Here is a 25,267-nt window from a genome sequence, read left to right as displayed (position 1 = left end):
GGGAAGTCCTGCGTGCACAAGGTCCTAATGTGTGCTGTAATGTGGGCACCGCCATGCAAGGACCCTAGCCTCAGACTCAGAGGAAAATGGTTTGCCTCCCCTTCCTGTCTGTGCATGGATATTGATAGTGTGTGCAGAAAATGGCCATCATAGCTCCCCCCATTATTTATGGCTTGAAGGCCGGCTGCTCCCCTACAGAGACCATGCCTACCAAGATTAGCTCAACTGTCTCCCTGACCCAGCTGTATACTATTTCCTTGCTCAGCTGTATGCAATAACCTCTCTGTTCAACTCTACATAACAAACGCTGTGCTTCTGGGGTACTGAAGTTTCTCCATCCAAGAGCTTGATCATCTGATCCCAGCTTTCTGTCTGTGTGTCCTGTTCCTCATTCCTTAGAAAGCCAGTCAGGTTTGTCCCTAGGCCCACGCTAGACAAGACAAAGGCGAAAAGACTAGGCAGGCAAAGACTGAAGGCTGCCCACCAACTGACTCCACTTCACTGTAACTCGACAGCCCCCACCACATGCACACACTGCTATGCACAACACAAGTAGCCTGGTAAAACGAAAGGAAGAAAAGGGGTTTGCTTTTGTTTTTTCACATAGTAGAATGCAGATATCAACTAGCGATGTGGATCTAAACTCCAGTCTACTTACAATGTGATGTTGGGCAAATTGTTAATCTGTGTCTTATATTCAACTACAAAATAGAAATAAGGCAGTCCCTACTTAAAAGAATACTATGACTACCCTATTTTTAGAAGACAATCAATCTTTCTCCAATTTCCCTATAACTCTTCTCTACTTTATTCTGTATATTATAAACAAATAACCATTTAATAATATATTTCTTATCTAACCTCTCCTTGCAGAAAGCATACTTCTAAATATTCTGTTTTGTTCAATCTACTACCTCAAATATTTGGAACAATGCTTAAGGACAGAGTCAGATAAATTTCAAAAGTGTTCACCTATACTGCAGAGCAGAGCAGAAAAGGCAGTGGGGAGGGAGAGGAGTTGAAGTGAACAGACAAAACGGGGGGTGTAGTAAGGTCAGCAGGGCAATTTCACTCTGATCCTCGAAAACCAATATCCATTTGTTGCTGTTGTTGTTTTCGTTTGTGTTTGGTTTGATTTTAGTTTTGTGAGACAGGGTTTCTCTGTGGCTTTGGAGCTGTTCTGGAACTTGCTCTTGTAGACCAGGCTGGTCTTGAAATCACAGAGATCCACCTGGCTCTGCCTCCTGAGTGCTGGGATTAAAGGTGTGTGCCATCAAAGACCCCAATATTCATGTTATAAAGTCAGGAACTAATGCAAATAGAGAAATCTGATTTTTTAAGTGTTAGTGCCCTTTCTATGCTTAATAACTATTTAAAATCTGAAAAACAATTGGAAATGTGGCTCATACTTTGTTATTTGGGAAATACAGGCAGGAGAACTATAAATTCTAGGCCAGCCTGGGTACCGTATAGCAGTTTCCTTTGAAGCATTCCAACCTGCAGGAAGCTCCTTAAGCAAGTGGGTAAACAACTCAAAAGAGCTTCAGGAAGTTCCTGAAACTGACCAGATTCACTAGACCCCTCCCTGCCAGAGTAAGCAATAAAAACTGAGCCTCCCAATCAGAGGATCCTCCCCAAATAAATTGAAAGAATTAATATCAAAAGCTGCTATCTGTATCATCCACCTCTTGATGGACATCATTCCACTTACAAAGATCAACCTTTTTTAATTGAGTCAGGGTCCCAACTATGTAGCTAGCTGGCCTATAACTCAGAGATCCATCTACCTGCCTCTATCTCTTAAGTGCTGGGATTAAAGGTTATACCATCACATTTGGCCCTACCTTTCCTTTTATCTAATTCTTACTGTATCTTATTGTAACATAATATATAACTGACATTTACTTTTTATTGTCTGTTTTCCCCAGTTACATGAAAAAAAAACAGTAATTTTTATCCATCTTGTATATTATTCCCTAATGCTTAGAAACATAGCTACCCAACAAATACCAAGGCTGGCTCCAATTAATAAAATAAACCATCAGTGCACGGACAAGAGAGCCCTCTCATTCTGTCCTCCTCACTAGGTGGTGGTGCACACGCCTTTAATCCCAGCACTTGGGAGGCAGAGGAAGGGGGACCTCTGAGTTCAAGGCCAGCCTGATCTACAGAGTGAGTTCCAGGACAGCCAGGGTTACACAGAGAAACCTTGTCTCAAAGAAAATCTCTCCTTCTCTCCCTGCCTCCATCCATGTATTGGAGGGGGGGGGTCCTAATTATGAAAAACACAAAGTTAGTCACATAGACTGAAAAATAAGAACTTAAGAGAGACAGACCCAGGACTCTAGACCAAGAAGCTCACTTTGGTTTCTATACTGTCAATAAAGAGACAGAAGCCAGAAACTTTATGTTGTTGTTACTACTGACAAAGTGGTTTCATCTTTTTCTGCTTTTGTAACTCTTATTTTCAAATGTTCATCTCTGAACTCTGGTATATATATTTTAGAAAATCTCTTTCAGTGACCTCCCTGTGGCTCTAGGTGACTGTAATAGGAAGAGAGAGTCTGGAATGCCGTGGGAGCTGACAGAAGCAGTGAGATTACCAACAACAAAACATTTGGGAAATCTCAGTGATTAACTGACTTCTCATCTCCAACAGTGGAGGAGGCTCCTGGTCAACATCAGGAAGAGCACTGGGGTTGGTCTGTCCTGGAGGCTGCCAAGGGAATCACACATGCATGCACAGAAACACAGGAAATGGGAAAAGCTTTCGGGAACTGATAGGGAAAAATTAAATTTAATCTCACCCAGATCAGCAGCAGACATTCCAAACGCATCCAAACCACAGAAATCTGCTGGAAGGGGCATGAGAGAGGCCACCCAAGGCAAGCTTCTCAGGTCTCCCCCCCCCCCTCCCCCTTTTTTTTTTGATTTTATAAAGGTCTTGCATAGACCAAGTGGCTTGGAACTTGCTATGAAGCAGAGATGCCCTTGAATCCTCCTGCCTCTACCTAGTAAATGCCAGGATTACAGCTATACACCATAAGCCAACCAAAAAGCAGGCTTTATTATGGATAAAAAAAAAAAAAACACAAGCAAAAGGAAAACAATGGCCATGCAAGATGGCTCATATCTTTAATGCCAGAACTTGGGAAGTATGAGTTCAAGGCCAACCCTGGTCTTACATAGCAAGTCTCGGGCCAGTCCCAAGGCTACATAATGACAACTTGCCTAAAACAAAAACAAAACCAACCCACAACGAAACAAACCCACCATTAATTTGGACATGATTTTAAAATGAAACAACTTAGGCCCAAAGTAGTATGCATGCACATGTGCACGTACACACACACACACACACACACACACACACACACACACACACATGAACAACTCTGAAGAATCAGGTTACATTCTCAAAAGCCAAGTTTAGGCTTTAAGAACAAAGTAAGCCATAACAGAAATAAGTAAGGGTAAAGTATTAAAAAAAACCAGGTGCAGAGGACACACCCGTGGTCCATGAGGAGGACTACCGCTAGTTCCAGGCATTGGACCCTATATCAAAGAAACAAACTAGAAAGTTGAGGAATTGGCTCCATGGTTAAGGTATTTGCTGTGCCTAAAAGTGAGGCCCAGAGTTTGAATCTGCAGAACCCATATAAAGCTGGGACTGAGACATATGTCTCCAATCTAAGTTTTCCTTCAGCAAGACGGTAAGCTGAGATGTCTATGGGGCCTACACAGTGGTGAACAAGAATCTTGCTTCAAATAAAGTGGATGATGAAGACCAACACCCCAGGTTTCCTCTGATCTTCACACACTCACAGTGACATGCACAAGTCTGCGTGTTCACACACACACACACACACACACACACAAATAAGAAAGAAAAAAGTGACGACAATGTATAATCAACTATATACAAAGGTGAAACAAATTTGGAATGTCTGTGGTGTTGTTAGCTGCTAAGAGAGCGCTTGTTTTACGTCTGGCCTGTGCAGAGAAAGGAAGGGCAGAGACACAACAAGGGACCTGGAGAGCTGGGCAGGAGCCAGGTCACCTCCTCTGAGGCTGAGCTGCAGGTGTCCTGGAGGACTGACCATCTGTACTGTGTCTCAACGTTACACCAGGAGCTCTAGATCCAGAGTTACACAGGTGAATCCAGCAGTACAATAAGGGTAGCATGCATTTTCACGGTGCAGACATCAACAAGGACCTCACCTTGTCACTGTCATCATGACAAATGTGGTCGTGATGGATGGACTGGCACTGAAAAGAAGCACCAACACTACCTACGAGAAAAAGGAAGAAGAGTTAAGCAGCAGTCATTCCTTACCTTAAACTGCTTCACCAACTAAAGAGCCTTACGTCCACTATCCCACCTAACCCTTAAACAGAGCTTGTACAGCAGCAGGGCAGGATTATTTGTCAATTTTCAGAAGTTAGCAGACAACAACTTGTAGGACCAGGTTCTCCTTCTCCCCACCGTGTGGGTCCGAGGGACCAAGCTCAGGTGGCCAAGCTTGGTAGAGTTGTTTCACCCACTTAGCAACCAGTGGCCCTACTTGCAGCTTTTTCACAGAAGGAAGCAAACAGACACTGGTTCACAAAACCCACCAGTGAGAAGGCAGCCCTGAACCTGGCTGGTTAGCAGACTCCTGCCTCACCACTCTGAAGACAGCAAGGTGCACTCTCCAGTGAGACCCGCTAAGCAAACACATCCTTCGGCAACACAAACCCTCACTGATGCAGAGCATAATTACACTCCTGCTCAGTGCACACAGCTTTGAGCTCACCCTACAAACTCAACATATACAATACAGTTTACCCGAGACTGATGGCACGCACACTCTGGAAGCTGAAGCAGAAAGACCAGGAGTTCAAAGACAAAGAACAAAGGGACAAAGGACAGTCTCTGAGACAGTAGAGCCTATTTTTTTAAGTCCATGTCAAATAAGATTTCAAGTAGCTAGGCATGGTGGCACACATGCTTAATCCCAGCAATTGGGAGGAAGCGGCAGATTTGAGGCCAGCCTGGTCTATATAGTGAGTTCCAGATGATGAGACCCTGTCTCAAAATACAACAAAACAAAACTAGAACACATAGCTGTTGTGGGGTTTATCTGTGGGTCTCTGTGATACCAAAGCTTGCCTTGAGCTTGTGCTCATCCTTTCGAGCTGACCATAGGCATGGACCACTACACAAGTCTAATCACCTCCTACTTCACAACATACGCAAAATGGTAATTTAAAAAAGCTCTATATCCAGCATTTGGGAGGCAGGTGACTCTCTCTGTGAGCTCCAGGCCAGTCAGGATTATACAGTGAGACTTTCTCAAAGTAAAAACAGAATAAAGTAACACAAGAAAACAATCTCCCTTACAAGAATAAGAATAAGTAAAATTAGGCTGGTGAGATGGCTCCATAGTAAAAGTACTTGCTGCCTGCAAGCTGTCCTCAGATCCCACCAACACCCTCACACCAACAACTCCACACCAACACCCTCACACCTACACCCTCACACCAACAACTCCACACCAACAACTCCACACCAACACCCTCACACCAACAACTCGACACCAACATCCTCACACCAACAACTCCACACCAACACCCTCACACCAACACCCTCACACCAACACCCTCACACCTACACCCCCACACCAACACCCCCACACCAACACCCCCACACCAACACCCTCACACCAACACCCTCACACCAACAACTCCACACCAACAACTCCACACCAACACCCTCACACCTACACCCTCACACCAACAACTCCACACCAACAACTCCACACCAACACCCTCACACCTACACCCTCACACCTACACCCCCATACCAACACCCTCACACCTACACCCTCACACCAACACCCCCACACCAACACCCCCACACCAACACCCTCACACCAACACCCTCACACCAACACCCTCACACCAACAACTCCACACCTACACCCTCACACCTACACCCTCACACCAACACCCTCACACCTACACCCTCACACCTACACCCTCACACCTACACCCTCACACCTACACCCTCACACCTACACCCTCACACCAACACCCTCACACCAACACCCCCACACCAACACCCCCACACCAACACCCCCACACCAACACCCCCACACCAACACCCTCACACCAACACCCTCACACCAACACCCTCACACCAACAACTCCACACCAACACCCTCACACCTACACCCTCACACCAACACCCTCACACCTACACCCTCACACCTACACCCTCACACCTACACCCTCACACCTACACCCTCACACCTACACCCTCACACCAACACCCTCACACCAACACCCTCACACCAACACCCTCACACCAACACCCTCACACCAACACCCTCACACCAACAACTCCACACCAACAACTCCACACCAACACCCCTATACCAACACCCCCACACCTACACCCCCATACCAACACCCTCACACCAACAACTCCACACCAACACCCTCACACCAACAACTCCACACCAACACCCTCACACCAACACCCTCACACCAACACCCCCATACCAACACCCCCACACCTACACCCCCATACCAACACCCTCACACCAACAACTCCACACCAACACCCTCACACCTACACCCTCACACCAACAACTCCACACCAACAACTCCACACCAACACCCTCACACCAACAACTCCACACCAACAACTCCACACCAACACCCTCACACCTACACCCTCACACCTACACCCCCATACCAACACCCTCACACCTACACCCTCATACCTACACCCTCACACCAACACCCTCACACCAACACCCTCACACCTACACCCTCACACCAACAACTCCACACCTACACCCTCATACCTACACCCTCACACCAACACCCTCACACCAACAACTCCACACCAACACCCTCACACCTACACCCTCACACCAACAACTCCACACCTACACCCTCACACCAACACCCTCACACCAACAACTCCACACCAACACCCTCACACCAACACCCTCACACCAACAACTCCACACCAACACCCTCACACCAACACCCTCACACCAACAACTCCACACCAACACCCTCACACCAACAACTCCACACCAACACCCTCACACCAACACCTTCACACCAACACCCTCACACCAACACCCCACACCAACACCCTCACACCTACACCCTCATACCTACACCCTCACACCAACACCCCCACACCAACACCCTCACACCAACACCCCCACACCAACACCCTCACACCAACAACTCCGCACCAACAACTCCGCACCAACACCCTCACACCTACACCCTCACACCAACACCCTCACACCAACACCCTCACACCAACACCCCCACACCAACACCCCCACACCAACACCCTCATAACAACACCCCACACCAACACCCTCACACCAACACCCTCACACCAACACCCTCACACCAACACCCTCACACCAACAACTCCACACCAACACCCTCACACCTACACCCTCACACCAACACCCTCACACCAACAACTCCACACCAACACCCTCACACCAACACCCTCACACCAACAACTCCACACCAACACCCTCACACCAACAACTCCACACCAACACCCTCACACCAACACCTTCACACCAACACCCTCACACCAACACCCCACACCAACACCCTCACACCTACACCCTCATACCTACACCCTCACACCAACACCCCCACACCAACACCCCCACACCAACACCCTCACACCAACACCCCCACACCAACACCCTCACACCAACAACTCCGCACCAACAACTCCACACCAACACCCTCACACCTACACCCTCACACCAACACCCTCACACCAACACCCTCACACCAACACCCCCACACCAACACCCCCACACCAACACCCTCATAACAACACCCCACACCAACACCCTCACACCAACACCCTTACACCAACACCCTCACACCAACACCCTCACACCAACAACTCCACACCAACACCCTCACACCTACACCCTCACACCAACACCCCCATACCAACACCCCTACACCAACACCCTCACACCAACACCCCACACCAACACCCTCACACCAACACCCTCACACCAACACCCTCACACCAACACCCCACACCAACACCCTCACACCCCTCATACCAACACCCTCACACCTACACCCCCACACCAACACCCCCACACCTACACCCCCACACCAACACCCCCACACCAACACCCTCACACCAACACCCTCACACCAACACCCTCATACCAACACTCTCACACCAACATCCTCACACACTCCTCACACCAACACCCCTCATATCAACACCCTCACACCCCTCATACCAACACCCTCACACCAACACCCTCACACCAACACCCCCACACCAACACCCTCACACCAACACCCTCACACCAACACCCTCATACCAACACTCTCACACCAACATCCTCACACACTCCTCACACCAACACCCCTCATATCAACACCCTCACACCCCTCATACCAACACCCTCACACCAACACCCTCACACCAACACCCCCACACCAACACCCTCACACCAACACCCTCACACACTCCTCACACCAACACCCCTCACACCAAACAAATACTATTAAGTCACACTCCTGCACCTGGTTTCTTATTAACAGAATATTGTTAGCCTGGAAAAAAAACTGTAAGAACTGACAGTTATGAGCACACACACCAAGTAGTTTCAAAAAGAAAACAGACAGACAACAGTTCATCTCCTGTATTTAACCTGACAGAAAGATCGGACATGGCTGGAAGCTCCTTGCGGAACACTGTCTAATGACTGTAACTGGGCCATCAGCACAACCTCAGCTCCATCAGTCCTGAAGAAAATGAAAACTTCAAACAGGTGATTTAGAAAATCTCATCTAAAAGAGCGTATTAAAATAACAACAAAACTAGGCTGGAATTCTGACAGTTGGGAGGATAAGACAGGAATATTGAAAATTAAAAGTCAGAGCTGGGAAATGGTTTAGTGGGCGAAAGTGCTTGACACTCAAGCATGAGGACCTGAAGTGGAATTCCCAGAACCCACATAAAAACCAGATAAGGAGCACTAGCATCTGTAACAGTACACTCCTATAGAGATGGGATGCAGAGACAGGAGAACCCAGAAGCTCATGGGCCAGAGGAAAAACAAAGAACCCCTATCTCAAGGTAGAAGGCAAGAACTAGCACCTAAGGCTGCCCTCTGAACTCCACATACAACCATGTCTGCAACACACACACACACACACACACACACACACACACACACACGCCAATAGAAAGAAAGTTCAAGGCAACCTGGGCTACTCCAGATGTTAAGGTAAGAGGGTCACTTGAGCCCAGAAGTTTGTGGCCACCTTGGGCAATTTAGTGAGATCCTGTTTCTAAAAACTGAGATGGAATTAAGGCCGTGGTTATAGCTCAGTGCTCAAGTATTTGCCTAGCATGTGTGAGGTCCTGGGTTGGATCCACAGCACTGAATAAACAAACTAGCAAACAGAGATTCACATGCAAAAATAAGTAAGAACAAACCTGGACATAAACCTTATATCTGTCACAAAAAAAAACTAATTCATTGTGGATGAGTGACTATTCTGAGGGCTGGGAGAAGGCTCAGTACGTAAAGTGTTTGCAGAACAAACATGAAGATGCAAGTTCAGATCCCCAGCACCCGCATAAAAGCCATGCAAGGCAGCACACATTAGTAACCCTAGCACCGAGAGAACAGAAATGGATGGGTGGGCTGGCTGGGGACATTGCCTGCCCAGAGTAGCAGAAATGCTAAGTCCAAGTCAATGAAAGGCCCTGTCTCAAATACTGAGGTAGAGAACAATTAATAAGTCACTCTCGGGCTGGAGAGATGGCTCAGTAGCTAAGAGCACTGGTTGCTCTTCCAGAGGTTCTGACTTCAATTCCCAACAACCACATGGTGGCTCACAACCATCTGTAATGAGAGCTGGGGCCCGTTTCTCACATGCAGATAGAGCACTCACATACATACAATAAATAAATCTTTTAAAAAAAGAAGTCACTCTCTGGCCTCCAGACACTCATTTGGCCACACACACACACACACACACACACACTGTAATTTTTTCCTTGTGTGTATTTGGGGAATGCACATGATGCCAGGCATCTTCCTTTACTGCCTCACATCACTGCTGAACCAGAGGTCTTGGTTTCTACTGCCCTGCCTGGCCACAGAGATCTCAGGACCTGCCTGTCTCTGCACCCCCACTCCCCAGCCCCCCACCCGAGGGCTGTGTGGGGTTTCAGGCCAGTGAAGCATCGTCTGGCTTTTTATGTAGGTACTAGGGATTCGAACTCAGGTTCTCATGCCTGCAGAGCAAGCATTCTTAAGCTTAACCAAAGGAGTCAAAGGTACAAATACACACAATCCCATCTTGGAAAGCAGCAGGTGATGGGACCACAGGAACAACCTGGATCAGAGGCACTGCAGGAGAAAAGGCAAATGGCATTTTGTAAAGAGCAAGACAGTGTAAGAAGGAGAGGGAGAGGGAACTAGTGTTGGTATGTAAAATGAAAAATCAATTTTTAAATAAAAAATAGGAAAAAGAAAGCATGTGAAGGGGGTTGGGCTGCAGCTCATCACTCAGGCACCTGTCTATCAGTCATGGGGCCTACCTCCTTCAACTCCCAGGACCTCAAAGAGGTGTAAAATCCAGGGGAGAAGGAGCAGAACACAAATAAGTCAGAGCTGAAAAATGACAGGAGAGCCGGTGTCAACGTCAGACGGCCTTTTCATCCATGGATTACATAGGAACACAAAGTACAGATGCCATCAGAGCAGTCATGTTCAGAGACTGCTGAGTGCAAACCCAATGGTCAATTCTGAACACCCATCTTTCTTGACCTACTACAGTGCTAATATCTGTCCAGATGATACAGTTCTCCTCAAAATGCTTTTCTTCATGTTGGCACAGTTAAACAAGGTCATATGACACCTCGATTCAACCTCATGAGGAACTATCAGTTGCCAAAGTGACTGTATCATTTTACAATCCCAGCACGATACAGAAGGGTTTTTTCAATTGCTTCTGGAGAACAGCCCACTTTGGAGTCCTATCAAAACGCAGGTTGGAGATTTGCAGACTGTGTAAGCATAGGAAAGTCACTCAACAAACGGCATGCCTCTCTCACTGGAAAATGGGAGTAACATTATCAGCTTAAGTGAAAGTTACAGAACACTTCTAGTAACATGTGCATGACACATAAGCAATACAACATACTACACAAGGTATGTTACCTCCAGCACAGGTTGTCACACAGTTTGCATGAGGTAAAAATTTAGCACTGTCTAGCATGGAAATAGTCAAATAGTTACTGGGGGTGGGTGCCAGTGCTCATTCCATGCACACATGCAAGAGGGATGTTTATCACTCTCGGCCCTCTCCCCGAGACACAAGGATTTGCACTAGTCTAGTGGCCAGCATGCCTCCTGTCTACACCCACAGCACAGGGTTACAGGTCCATGCCAGGCTTTTTATTAAGGATGTTTTTCCTCTGAGGATTTGAAGTTAGACTTCGCTACACAGCCCGTGTTCCTACCCACTGAGCCATCTCCCAGCCCCACGGCGTCACTCCTGTATCAACGGAGAAAGTTAGCAGTACCAACATCCTTTCTCCACGTTTCCCAAAACTGCCATGTTTGTTCCCAGGAAAAGCTTTCTGGTATCATCAACAGAAGAATGGTTGAATGCAACTCTGTTCCCTCCTATGGACTATTTACAGCTCCCCCGAAAACTACTGGTGTGGAAAATCCACCAAAATAGACTACTAAGTTTAAAAAAAAAGGCAAACTTCAAAACAATAAATATACTAACAATCAAGCTGGGCATGCCTTTAATCTTAGTACCTGGGAGGCAAAGGCAGGAGGATTTCTGTGAGTTTGAGGCCAGGCTGGTCTAAACAAGTTCCAGGATAGCCAGGACTACATAGAGACACCCTGCCTCAGGAAAAAAAAAAGCATACAAATTGAAAATACAAACTATTTAAGGATAAGTAACTATCGTTATCCTTAAAAGGGTAATGGGACAGCAACATGCTTCTATAGTATTATTTTAATCACTGTTTATTTATTTATTATGTATGCAGTATTCTGCCTGCAGGCCAGCAGAGGGCACCAGATCTCATTGTGGATGGTTGGGAGCCACCATGTGGTTGCTGGGAATTGAACTCAGGACCTCTGAGCCGTCTCTCCAGCCCTCTGTAGTAGTTTCCTATTTTGTAACCATACGATTGACTTGTGTCGTCAGTCACTGAGAAGGATGGAAGAGACCCATCCCGCGGGGGACAAGGCTGATGACAGCACAACTGTCCTAAGCTTGAGGCCGGCTAGCCCGTGTGCGCAGCACACAGCAGATCAATGGAAAGACACTGCCTAAACAAGGTGTAGACAGATTCTCCAGGCTGTCCTCCACACCCTTGCCACGGCACAACCACACCCACATCCAGAGAAAGAAACAGAGACAGACAAAACTGGACATAACAAAAGAATATTATTCTTATACAATTAAAGCTAAATCATATAACCTTAAATATTAATTGCATAATTATACTTATGTAACCTTAGACACTAATTTAACCTTCCTACCTCATGATCTGAGCACCTTGAAAACCCCACAGCAGGCAATTTTGGTTCTACCAGCCAAGGCCATAGCGGCTAGATGAGGGAGCCCAGCTGCGGGAGGGAAACGGGAGAGGAAACACATTGCAGAGAGCTAGTGGCATAGCGCTGTGATGGACACTGCCCATATGCCCAAGAACGGGACCGCAAGGGGGCAGAGGGAAGGCTCAGTGGGAAAAGCACACCTTTCTCTATGTGGTCGGCACTGCTATGGTTATAAAATGATCCATCCTTGCTCAGCCTGGAAGACATCTATTGTGACTTCAACTATCTAAGTGCAAGAGCCAAGCTTCCCATGAAAATCATCTCATACATTAAATGTAAGTCACTACGTTTCACAGGCATTTTACCTGTTCGGGGTCACTAAATCACTCTGCCAATTATGTCTTCAGTATTGAATGCCTCACTTCAGATTAATTCCAAAACTAACTGTTCCAACCTATGTTATTTCACTAGATACTTCTTCATTCATATAACTACCAAAAGCCCAGGCATAGTAGCACGGGCTGTGATCACAGTACTCAGGAGGCACAGGTAGAAGTCTCTTTAGAGATGTGTGTGCACGCTTGTCTATATGTATGTATACCACAGGCGTGGGTACCCTCTAAGTCTAGAAGACAGTGTTGGATACCCCGTAGCTGGAGATACGAGTAGTTATATGAGGCCTGATACGGGTTCTGGAAACTCTGGTCCTCTTGGAAGAGAAAGAGAGACAAAGACACAGAGAGAGAGAGAGAGAGAGAGAGAGAGAGAGAGAGAGAGAGAGAGAGAGAGAGAGAGAGAGAGAGAGACAGAGAGACAGAGAGACAGAGAGACAGAGAGACAGAGAGACAGAGAGACAGAGAGACAGAGAGACAGAGACAGAGACAGAGAGACAGAGACAGAGACACAGAGAGAGAGAGAGAGAGAGAGAGAGAGAGAGAGAGAGAGAGACAAAAAGCAACAAAAGGAATAGACTATGACCCTAAAAACCCACCAAATAGATGGTTGTCAAACTGCCAAATTTATTAAATACATATTTTTGAAATCCAATTTAAATGCATTATAATAATGGTGTCCTAAAAATTCACTGTAGAATTAAACAAATTCACCAGCAGTCAGAGTTGGAAAACCAGACACTCACACAGCAGTCTGTTCCTAGAAAAAATTCTGACACTTGGACTGGGCTAAGCCCTGCTTAGTTCCTAGCCCAAATTCTCTACCATTAATCACTTTGCCCCCAGTCAGAGAAAGGCTAAGGAAATATAAGAAGTTAAGTCCCTCTGAGAGGACACACGGAGAAAAGAGCATCTGCATTCACAAAACAGCTCTGTCACTGACGAGCCATTTTCAAACGTGGGCTTCCGAGGGGTATCTAATGCTTTTATTTAAGTTTGGGCTGTTTCGCTCCCTATGTTCGTTAAATCCAAGTGCATGTTAAGCTGCAATCAGGTGGACTATTAATGGAGTGTCCACAGGCACAAAGGTGAGCAGCAGGTGCGGCTGGGAGGTGGGGGTGGGGATAAAGATGAGCCAGATGCTAAAATCCCGATGACCTGAGGTGCAGGGCAGGAAAAATATTCGTGTGCGGAGCTCTAGCAAATGACAGCAACAGGGTGAAGGGTGAGACACAACAAACCCCAGGAGAGAGGACGCAATGGAAGAGTCCCCAGTGTGAGGAAATGCCAATGCCGGTACATGTTCACAATCAAAAGGGAAACAAAGCAAGTCTGTCTCTATCATTTATACACAAAATACAATAGCCACTTAGTTCCAGAGACACATTAAGACTCAAGTAACAATTAGGAATTCACTGTAAGTAGGTAGTCTTAATTAACATACACTGCTACACAATTCTTTCAAGCAGGAGCTGGGGCTGAAAAGATGACTGTGGGTTAAAAGCACTCACTGGCTGCTCTTCCAGAGGACCCAGGTTCAGTCGCAGCCCCCACGAGGCAGCTCACAACCGTCTGTAATTCCAAGATCTGACACCGTCACACAGACACACATGCAGGCAAAACACCAAAGCATATAAAATAAAAAGTAAATTAAAAAATATTTCAAGCCATCAAGCCAGATAAACCAGAAAGCAACAGAAAGAATGACAGAAATACAACAATGAAAGTCAGACGATCTCTAAACTGGAAGAAAAAAACCTACAAAAGCAGCTGGTCCCACAGTGACAAGCACCTGCATGAAACCCCAGCACTTGGGAGAATGAGGGAGGAGAAGCCAGCATGCAGAGTCAGCCTCGGCACCCACGTCTCGCTCCACAGGGAAGAGATGTTCAGGAAGAGTGAATGGAGAGAAAGGTCCTGCATCAGAACCTATGACTGACAGAGAGGACAGGCTATAAACTAACATGCACACAGACAAAATTAACCTGGTTAACAAATGAGTGAAGTACACCGATCAAGCCAAGCAAGTGTGTGTGTGTGTGTGTGTGTGTGTGTGTGTGTCCCTGGTCACTGACACCAATACAGTCAGGTCCTTTCCCCAAAATATTTCATGAGTTACTACATTTTTATTATTAGCAACTACCATAAACTACATTTTCAAAATACTCTGATCGCCAAATAAGACATGTGCAAACATGACTACCAGTTGTGCCACTGCTCAACATACAAAAAGAAAACCCAAGAGAGAAGGGACACAAGCCAACAGTCAGGACGAGACAGCTCACCCAAGCTAAGGAAGAGGGCATCGAGAGATGAGTGACTAACAACGCTGAGATTTACCAGCTGGTCAGCGATCACTAAAGGGCTGACAAGAGACTGCCAACAGGCTGCTACTTTGTAATACAGTCCTGCAGTACACAGCCACTGGGGACTCAAGGAACCTCTAGCTCAGAAATTCTTGCAGCAACAAAGCCATCTATATGTCCCAGTTAAAACATCAAATTCACCCTGGCTTTAGAACACTACAGCTGCTCCTTGCATTTTTCAGGACAAAAAAGTTTAAAAGCTAAAGAATAAGATCTGAATTAACAAAGAAATTTCATCCCCTTCAAATGCTGTTGGTGCTTTTTCCTAACCTGAAAACTTAGCATCATTTCATACTGTAACCTTAAAAACTATTCTTGGCTGTTGAGATATTTCAGCGGTTACCACAGTTGCTCCCAAGTCCAACAACCTGAGTTTCAGTCCCAGATCCAATGGTAGAAAGAGAGAACAGACTGCAAGTTGTCCTCTCACCTGCATCCAAACAATAAATGCAAATAAATAAATGTTTGCCACCAAAACAATACATGCAAAAAGGAAAACAAATTTTAAAAAGTGAGCACTGGCCGTGGTGGCGGCAGCACACACCTTTAATCCCAGCACTCAGGAGGCAGAGACCAGCCTGGTCTACAGAGTGAGTCAGAACAAGAGACAGAATTAGCCTTCGTCACAATTAGAACACTAAACACACAGAACAGAGATGGCATCTCAACATCAGCAAGTAACACCATGTCCCATAAGCAGCCCTGATGAGACAAGAGCAGACTATTCAACTGAAAGTTTAGAAGCCAGGAGGGCCTGGGCAGATGTATTTCACATTCTGACTTGACTGCTAACCCAGCAAAACAGTCTGTAGTAACTGAAAGAAAAATAAAAACTTCCTACGACAAAAATAGGCTAAAGGAATGCATGACCACTAAGTCAGCGCCACAGAAAATACAGGAATCTTTTGGACTAAACAGAACAACAAATCCATCCACAAATCCACAGAAAAGAATAAATCACACGAGAATAATAGTTAAGCAAGAGAGGAAAAAGGAAAAAACTACAAAATCAACAACTGGCAGAAATTAATACATACTTTGCAACAATAACTGAGTATTGGTGGTCTCAATTCCCCACCAAAATGCATGGCTCCCCCACTGAGCCCCTCGAGCACCTCAATCACATGCACAAACCTACACGTAAGCGTGTAGGCATGGGCACACACAATTAAAAATAAGAATAAATCTTTGGTAAAAGGGGCACAGACTAGTAGATTCCATCAAAAAACAGAAACCATCTATTGCTGCCTCTAAGAAACAGATGTCACTACAAAAGGCAGGTATCACACCTTTGGGGGAAAGAATGGAAAAAGTTCCAAGTAAATGGACCAAGTAAACAAGCAGACGTCAGTCTTTCAGCCTCTGACAAAACAGACTTCCAACCAAAAGTAGTGAGAAAATACAGTCATTTCACACTGACTAAGGGAACACAAGAGGGCATCGTTATTCCAAGAGTACGCCTCAAGGAGGTGCACCCCACGCCATGACAAATATTAGATACAAAGTCAGTGAACAGTAGCACAATACGCCAGGTGTTGGTGGCGCACATCTTTAATCCCAGCACTCAGGAGGCAGGGGCAAGAGGATCTCAGTGAGTTCGAGGTCAGCCTGGTCTATAGAGTGAGTTCCAGGACAGCCAAGACTACACAGAGAAACCCTGTCTCGAAACAAACAAAAGTGTGGGCTGGAGAGACAACTCAGTGTTAAGAGCACTGGCTGCTCTTCCAGAGAACCCAGGCTCCATTCCCAGAACCCTCATGGCAGCTCACAGCTGTCTGGAATCCAGTTCAAAGTGATCGTACACATTCACACAAACATACATGCAAGTAAAACACCAAAGCACATAAAGTAAAAATAGGTAAATAATTAAAAAACAACAGTTAGGAGCGGGGCAGTGACGGTGCATGACTAATCTCAGCACTCAGGAGACAGAGGCAAGCTGTGAGTTCCAGTCCAGCCTGGTCTACAGAACAAGATCCTGGACAACCAAGGGTATTACATAGAGAAATCCTGTCTTGAAAAACAAATAAACAAACAAAAAGCTGGGGCCAGCCAGATAACTCAGCTGGTAAAAACTCAAGCCTGACAGCCTGAGTGAGACAGAAAAACACAGATGAAAGAAAGAACCAGCTCCATCAAGACTCTGACTGCCACAGGTGCCCGAGCACACACGCGTCCACACAGGCATCCACATAGTCGTCCATGCATGAATCCACACATGCACAAAATAATTTTCTTAGATTATACTTAAAAATTTGTTGCACCCTTTCCCCATGGAGGTCTGCTGACCAGCTTGTGACTAGGAACTTTTAGCAAAACACCTCGTTCCCTCCTCCCAGTAAGGCAAGCAAGTTCTTGTTTTCTGTCCATCCCTATGGTCTAAATGCTAATTCGGGTTTTTGGCCCACCCTTTGCGGGAGGGCCCTGGGAAGTAGGCTTCTGACCTTGATGCCTGCCACTGGTACATAAGGCTCCACTCTTGCAAAAATAAACGCCCTTCTCCTTGTAAGAATGAGCTGCTGTCTCTGCCTTCATTTACGTCCTTAGCCCTTCGCTTGGATCCTTGTGAAGTGTTGTAGCCCCGTAACCGCGAACACCAGCTCACTAAATAATTAAAGCCAGGCATGGTGGCACAAATCTGTACTCACAGAACCCTGGGGGCCAAGGCAGGGGAATCACGAATTCAAAGCCAGTCTGAGCTATACAAGACTCTCGAAAAACAACATTAAAAAATATGAATACATCAAAATCTGAAAGCTAATTGTTTACTAAGTTTAAGTACACGTCAAGTTATGCGGATTAAGTTCTTGTGGTTATATGTGGCTAGAAGATCAAAACAAAACACTATTTCTGAAACCTGAAAAAAGCAGCAATGGCTATGCATTTCAAGGCCTAAATATACGGGCATGAGAAACTATGTAACACTAGTAAATGCCCATTAACTAACAGCCTGCCTAGACAGGTGCTGCCAGGGCCAGCAAGATGGCTGCGATGGTAAAGGTACTTGTTGCTAATGTCTGACAACCTGAGTTCAGTCCCTGGCACACACTTGGTGGAAAGAGAAACAATTCCAGCAAGTTATTCTCTGACCCCCACACGCTTACATATGCAATTGAGAACCTTAAAAACAAATCTTAAATAGAAGCGATCTCAGTTACTCCATCCCCTCAGTTACTTTTCTGAGGCTGTGGTAAAATACTATGAAAACGCAAGGAGACTAGAGTTTGTTCTGCCTCACAGTTCAAAGGTGATTCTACCTATCACGGTGGGAAGCAGCGGGTCCCATCACATCCATAATCAGAGAGAAATCAAAGAACGTGTCTTTCCAGTCCCTTTCTCCATTCATTACAGCGCCTCCTTCATTTTGCTAAGCCTCAGATTTTTAACACTGCAAAAAAATTAGCTATATTTAGAACAAAGTTTAAAAAATCACTCTACTGAACTTACTAACCAGTTTTTTTATTTTATTCACAATTATCGTGCATTTCCAATGGGAGGACATGCACATGCTTCAGCACGTGTGTGGAGGTCAAAGAACAACATATGCCTTACCAGACAAGAACATTTCACTTAACACAGAGTAAAGCAAGTCAATGGAAAGTTTATTAATGTGTTCAAGGCTCCCACAAATCTGAATTTCTATGCCATAAATTTTTAACGAAGAGAAATGAACAATTCATGTAATTTGTGTATTGATTTTCAAATAGAAATATAAATGCAGCACACACACACACGCACACACACACACATATACACACACACACACATGCACACACACTGTACTGTACATGTAGAGGTCAGAGGATAACCTGGAGTCAGTGGAGTCAGTTCTAGCTCTCTCTTTCCACCCTATGGGGATTAAAGTCAGGTTTTTGGGCTTAGTAGCAGACTCCCTGACCTGCTGAGCTCTCTTCCAGCCCTTGAAAATCATTTTCAATCAGGTGATTAGATAGATATGATTTATGTTGGGCTACATCCTAGGAACATCATGGTTGTCATACCTGGATGCTCCTGTTCTCTAGCGAATGAGTCAGTCGGGTACACCACTAAACACCCAATAGTGCAAAGAACATTCCCTTCACACGAAGGGAGTATGAATGAGTGTTTATATTAATGGAAGACTTCTTTGACGAACCTAGCACTAATATGTATATTTAGTATGCACAGGCATACATGCAGGCAAAACTCCCATACACATAAAATAAGGAAACACTATATATTCTTTACGTGATGTGGAAGAGGGGGACAGGACCAAAAGAGAAATGGCTGTTGCTGCTGCTGCTGCTGAAACTACTTATGGTTCAAAACATTTAGGATGCGTCCTACTGTGGACTGGAGTTACTCAGCCAATAAGTTTTCCAAACTTCTCACTGTGTCAGAGGGATGCTCATATGGCCATGCTGTATGTACAAGGGTTCGTCTGTTAGGGATACTGGGAAAGTCACTGACGAAAAGCCTGGTCTGTTTTCCTCCCTGGACAGTACATAGAAGTAGACATGTTATTTCTTTTCACCAAGGCCACACTATTCAATCCTCTCATGTATTTATATGCTATCAAACATTGTTATGTACCTGTTTTTAAATTGTGACACCATATAACATCAACTTCACCGTTTTAATCACTGAAAATGCATAACACAGGGGTATAATTATATCCATGTGTGTGAACAGCTGCACTGCTATTTTCAAAGCATTTTCATTACCCCACACAGAAAACCTGTGTCATTCAATAACTTCTCTCCTTAACAATGTCCTTTTTTAAGTAAAAAATAGTTTCAAAAGACTTCAAGCTATGATATGCTGCCACCAGGTGGCAAAAGAATGTCATAGCTACCCATGACTGGTAGGGCGCACAGGCAGTGTTACCTTTGCTAAAAAGTTAGAATAGTAACACCAGCTACAGACTGAAACCTTCAGCTCCCTCCAAAAGCCTACAGTAAGTATGGTGACAAGCTGGGACATGCGTCGGCAGTACAGTGACCGCGCAGTATGTGGTTCACTCCAAGTACCATCAGAGCAAATAAAGAGAATAACATAAAAATAGAGACTAATAACTAAACTCATACAAACTTTAAGCAAATGAAGTTAGGGGAAATGTTTAAAGAAAAGGAATATAAACTAGTGACTATGTCACTGACTTAATAATCATCAAAATTAACAAGTGTTAGTCTAGTACCAAATGATCCCAATGTTTTAGGGATTGGGGTAGTTAACTGGGGATTGATTCCAGGGGTTGTCTGCTTAATCAGTGTTCTACCACTGAGCCCTTTCTGCTTTGCTTTTGTTTTGTTTTGGGTGGGGCGGCTGGCCTTCATCGTCATCTTCTGCCTCTTACCCAAAGGCTGAACCTATGGGCACACACCACCATTCCTCTGTTTTGTTGGGATAGCTTATTGCTTGTTGGTTTGTTGGGGGGGGGGGATTTGTTTGTTTTTATTTTTGTGGTTTGAGTCAGGGTTTCTTAGTGTAGCCTGGCTGTCCTGGATCTCACTCTGTAGACCAGGCTGGTCTCGAACTCACAGAGATCCGCCTGCCTCTGCCTCTGGGGTACTGGGATTAAAGTTGTGCACCAACGCCAGGCTGATATAGGTTATTGTTATGTAGCCCAAACTGGCCTCAAATTCAAAATCCTTCTCCCAAAAGCTGGAATAACAGATATGTCCAACTCTAAAGTATTTCTTTAGCAGGAAAATTATTTATCTAGATCTGTCTGTTTCATGACAGCTTTTTAAATTTTTAGCTTTAAATTCATATAATTTAGCACACATGACTCCAAATATCCAAACAACCATGAGCAGAAAGAACATGCTGGAAGAAACGCAATACCTTTATTTCCAATTTTATCACAGAACTGTAAGCACAGCATGGAACAGGCACAAAAGGTGACACATGGATCAATGGAGTAGAAATAAATCCACACAGCTATAGCCAACGGACTCTAAACAGAAGGGGCAAAAACATACACGGGAAGGAAGACTCTTCAATACAGTGCGGGAAAACTAATACAAAGAAAACGGAAACTAGATTCCTATCCCTCACCGCAGGAAAATCAATTCACAGCTGGGTGGTGATGACACACACAAGCCTTTAATCCCAGCACTCGGGAGGCAAAGGCAGGCTGATCTCTGTGAGTTCGAGGCCAGCCTGGTCTACAGAGCGAGTTCCAGGACAGTTTCAAAAAAAAAAAAAAAACTACACCAAGGACCTACAATCCACAACCCCAGGGAAGCTAGACCCCTCTTCCAGAAACAGAAGGAAGCAGATGTGGAGATCTGTAACTACCACTGGGACCCCTGAATACAGGTGACAGTGACGTGGCTTGGGCAGTATATAAGCCACTGGCAGTGTGTCCAAGATCTAACACTAATGCACAAACTGACTTAGTGGGGCCCATTCTCTATGGAGAGACACCTTGCTCAGCCTAGACATGGGGAGGGGTGCCTTGGTCCTGCCTCAACGAGATGATGGGACAGAGTTGACATCCTAGGGGAGGCCTTACCCTCTCTGAGCAGCAGATAGGAGGTGGGATGGAAGGAGGGGAGAGCAGGATGAGAGGAGAGATGGGGAACTGGGATCGTAATGTAATAAATAAACAAACAAACTGCTGAGGGCTGGGATGTAGTTAAATTGGCAGTGTGCTTGTCTAGTTGCACAAAGCCCTATGTTTGAACTCCACCGTATAAACTGGGCACAGTGTCACTTGCTTGTCATAGCCCCACTATGAAGATAGAAGCAAGAGGACCAGAGGTCAAGGCCAGACTGAGGCAGCTAGGATCCCGTCTCAAAGCCTTCACTGGGAACAAGACAAGGTAGCACACACCTGGAATCCATGCCTGGTGAAGCTGAGGCTGGAGAATTAGAAGCTCAAGGTCAACCTGGGCAATCATTAGACCCTGTTTCAAGAAACAAAGGACCTCAAAATATGACACTCAGATTCCAACTCACCCCAGTCACAAAGGCTATTCTCAAGAACACAAAAAACAAACTAGGCATGGTGGGCCCTGCCTATACGCCCAGCATTTGGAAAGCTAGGGCATGATGATTCCATGTGTTCAAGACCAGTCTGGGTTATGGAGTGAGACTGCTAGGTGTGTTGGCCTATACTTGTATTCTCTGCTTCAAGTTCAAGGCCAGCATGGGCTACAAAGTTAACATCATTCCCAAAGGCCAAACAGGTGAGGAGATAGTTCAGTTGGTAAAGTGCTTGCTGCAAAAATCTAAAGACCAAGTCTGACTCCCAGATCCTATCTATCACCAGGTAACACCGGTGGAGGGTAACACCAAGGAGGTAAAGACAAGGCGATTCCTGGAATTAGCTTTCCAGCCAGCCAGTAACAGGTGGCTCCCAAGGTAAACCTTGGAACCACAAGCATACACACACATGGAGTCCTAATCAAAAATCATTTAATTTGGGGGAAATGGATGGACCTGAAGATCATTATATTAAGCAAAATAAGACAACCTCAGAGAAATATATTTGCTCTCATACGTGAAATGAAGAATGTGTGTTTTAAAGGCCATGAGTGTAAAGAGGGAACTACTTGGGGACTGGGAGAAGGGGAAAGGAACTAGGGGTAGAGAGGATCAAAGTACAGCCATGAATGTATGGAAATCCTTTGCATAGTAAATACAAGTACGGAGGTACAGTGCAGTGGTCAGCACCTGCCTAACATGGGCAAGGCCTTGCATTCATTCCCCAGTACTATGAAAACAAAGCACATCATAAAACAAGCGTGTTTCTAATTTAAATTTTTAAAAAAGGAAAAAATAAAAAATAAAGCACATGTATGCACTAATAACGCTAACGACTGAGTCTGAAGACGGCTCTATGTGTAAAGTGCTTACCGCTCAAGCACGAGGGCCTCAGTCTGGACTTGCAGCGCCGACGTAAGTCAGGACAGCAGTGCATGTCTGTAACTGGCCCTTTGCTAATTTAAGGCTATTTTCATCACCCCAAGAAGAAGTGTCACACCCCATTAGCAGTCACCCAACCTCTTCTCTGCCTTCTCCAGCAGCTGTGGGTGAACCAGCAGATATTCCTGCCACAGCAGATTTGCCTATTTGAGACTATTTATATTAAGAAAAGCACACAAGATAGAGGGGTCTTTGTGCCTAGTTTCCTCCATTTAGCAAGTTTTAAAATTCATCCATACTATAGCATGTATCAAAGGTCTTGTTTTATAAATAATATTCCATGGTACAGACATATTATATCTTGTGTACCCAGTCACTAGCTAACAGACATCTGGGCTATTATGAATAATGAATGATCCTGCAAACATTTGTTTTTACATGATATTGCACTTTCAATTTTCTTGTGTACACACCTATGAGCTGAATTACTGGGTCATACCGTAACTGTTAACTTCTTGAGGAACTCTGAACTGCTTCCCAAAGTGGCTGTGTCACTTCACTCACTACAGGCAGCTTGAATGCTTCGATTTCACTCTGTCTTTGCTAACACTAGTCTGTCTTTTACAGCCATACAAATGTTTTTAGTGTGACAGCACAATAGCCAAGTATATGCTCTTAGAGACACTCACTGAGATATTTCTAGATGAGTGACATGGTATAACGTTTAGTATATTTTATTTATCTGGCACGTGTACTTATGTGTCAGTGAGTGCAGGTGTGCATGTCATGAGACACAGGCGCAGGCCAGAGGTCCTGGGATTGAACTCAGATCCTCCAGCTTAGCAGCAGGAAGCTTCACCCTTTTGGGCATTTCACCAACTCCTCAGGAAAACTTCATGCCTTATAAAAGATCAATACTCCCCACCCTGTGTGTATGGGGGGCGGGGGGGGGGCTCTATCCTTCTAGTTTAGGATGAGAGAAAGAGGGCTCTCCTTCCAGTTCAGGATTCTTCTGCCTCAACCTACAATTACAGACATCTGCTACCCATCTCTGGCTATTATATATTGGTCTTAAATCCTCTATCTACATATTGCATATTGCGATGTTTTGTTTGTCAACTTGAAACAACTAGGAAGAGGACCTCAGAAGGGGCTGTGGAAACATGTGTCCACTCTAAGTACCACCATGCCCTGGGGCTCAGAATCCTGAAGTTTGTAGTGAGGAAAGTGCATGCGCGCATTAATTCACTCTGCTCTGCTTCCGACTGTGAACAGGGCACGCCCAGAGTCTTCAGTTCCCGCTGCCTGCCTCGACTTCCCACCGTCACAGGCTGTACCCTGGAACTGTGGGCCTAATAAACTTTTTCCCTTCCGTTGCCTTATCAAGGTATTTTACCACAGAAACAGGAAAGGAAACAAGAACTTCTATTTATGCTGGTTAACAAAAACCACGTTTCCATCCAACAAAACCAGGGGCCGGGGAAATGCCTCTGTGTTTAAGAGCATACGCTGCTCTCCCAGGCACTGCTTGCTTAAGAAGAAAAGGGGAAAACATGAGGACGAGGGGTGTAGAGCAGTGGCAGAGCATAGTCTAGCAGGCAAGAAGACACTGGATTCAATCCGCAGAACCACAAGGAGGAGGGAAGTGGGGAGGTGGGCAAGGGGAAAGGGGTCTTGAGAGGTCTGGTAAGAGCTCAAGAATGAGCAAGAGCCAAGGTCTCAAATCAGAACAACAGAAAAATACTAGCTAAGTTCAAATGCAATGGGGAACCCCTTAAGTAGGCATGTGACCCATTCTTTTAAAAGCTTTCCCTGGCTATCTGCAGAGAGAACCCAGGGAGGAGTGGTGTGTGGACCAGTTAAAAGGTAACTACAGTAGTTCAGAGAGAGAAAGAGAGATGGAATGGCTTCAATGGGAAGAAATGGAAGGACACAGACACTTTGTGTCTCCATGGAATTCTGGCTGACCTGGATCATACCATCTCCCTGCCTTGGCATTCCCAGCTGGGACTGCAGGCGCACATCACCAAGCCCTTGGGTG

General features: G+C 45.4%; 1 protein-coding gene across 2 annotated transcripts in view; it reads right to left on the bottom strand.

The window, feature by feature from the left end:
* The window catches only part of Rnf38 (ring finger protein 38), a 107,285-nt gene that overhangs the window by 55,845 nt on the left and 26,173 nt on the right, over positions 1-25,267 (bottom strand). For both annotated transcript variants that reach the window (XM_013119679.3, XM_013119675.3), the window contains exon 2: positions 4,222-4,292. In XM_013119679.3, the coding sequence (XP_012975133.2) occupies positions 4,222-4,292 (71 nt within the window). The remainder of the gene's footprint in view (positions 1-4,221; positions 4,293-25,267) is intronic.

The sequence above is a fragment of the Mesocricetus auratus genome, unplaced genomic scaffold (assembly GCF_017639785.1).
Source record: "Mesocricetus auratus isolate SY011 unplaced genomic scaffold, BCM_Maur_2.0 Super-Scaffold_6730, whole genome shotgun sequence".
In the NCBI taxonomy this organism is placed as follows: Eukaryota; Metazoa; Chordata; class Mammalia; order Rodentia; family Cricetidae; genus Mesocricetus; species Mesocricetus auratus.
Note: the sequence above shows the minus strand (reverse complement) of the source record. Positions and strands in the feature narration are given on the sequence as shown.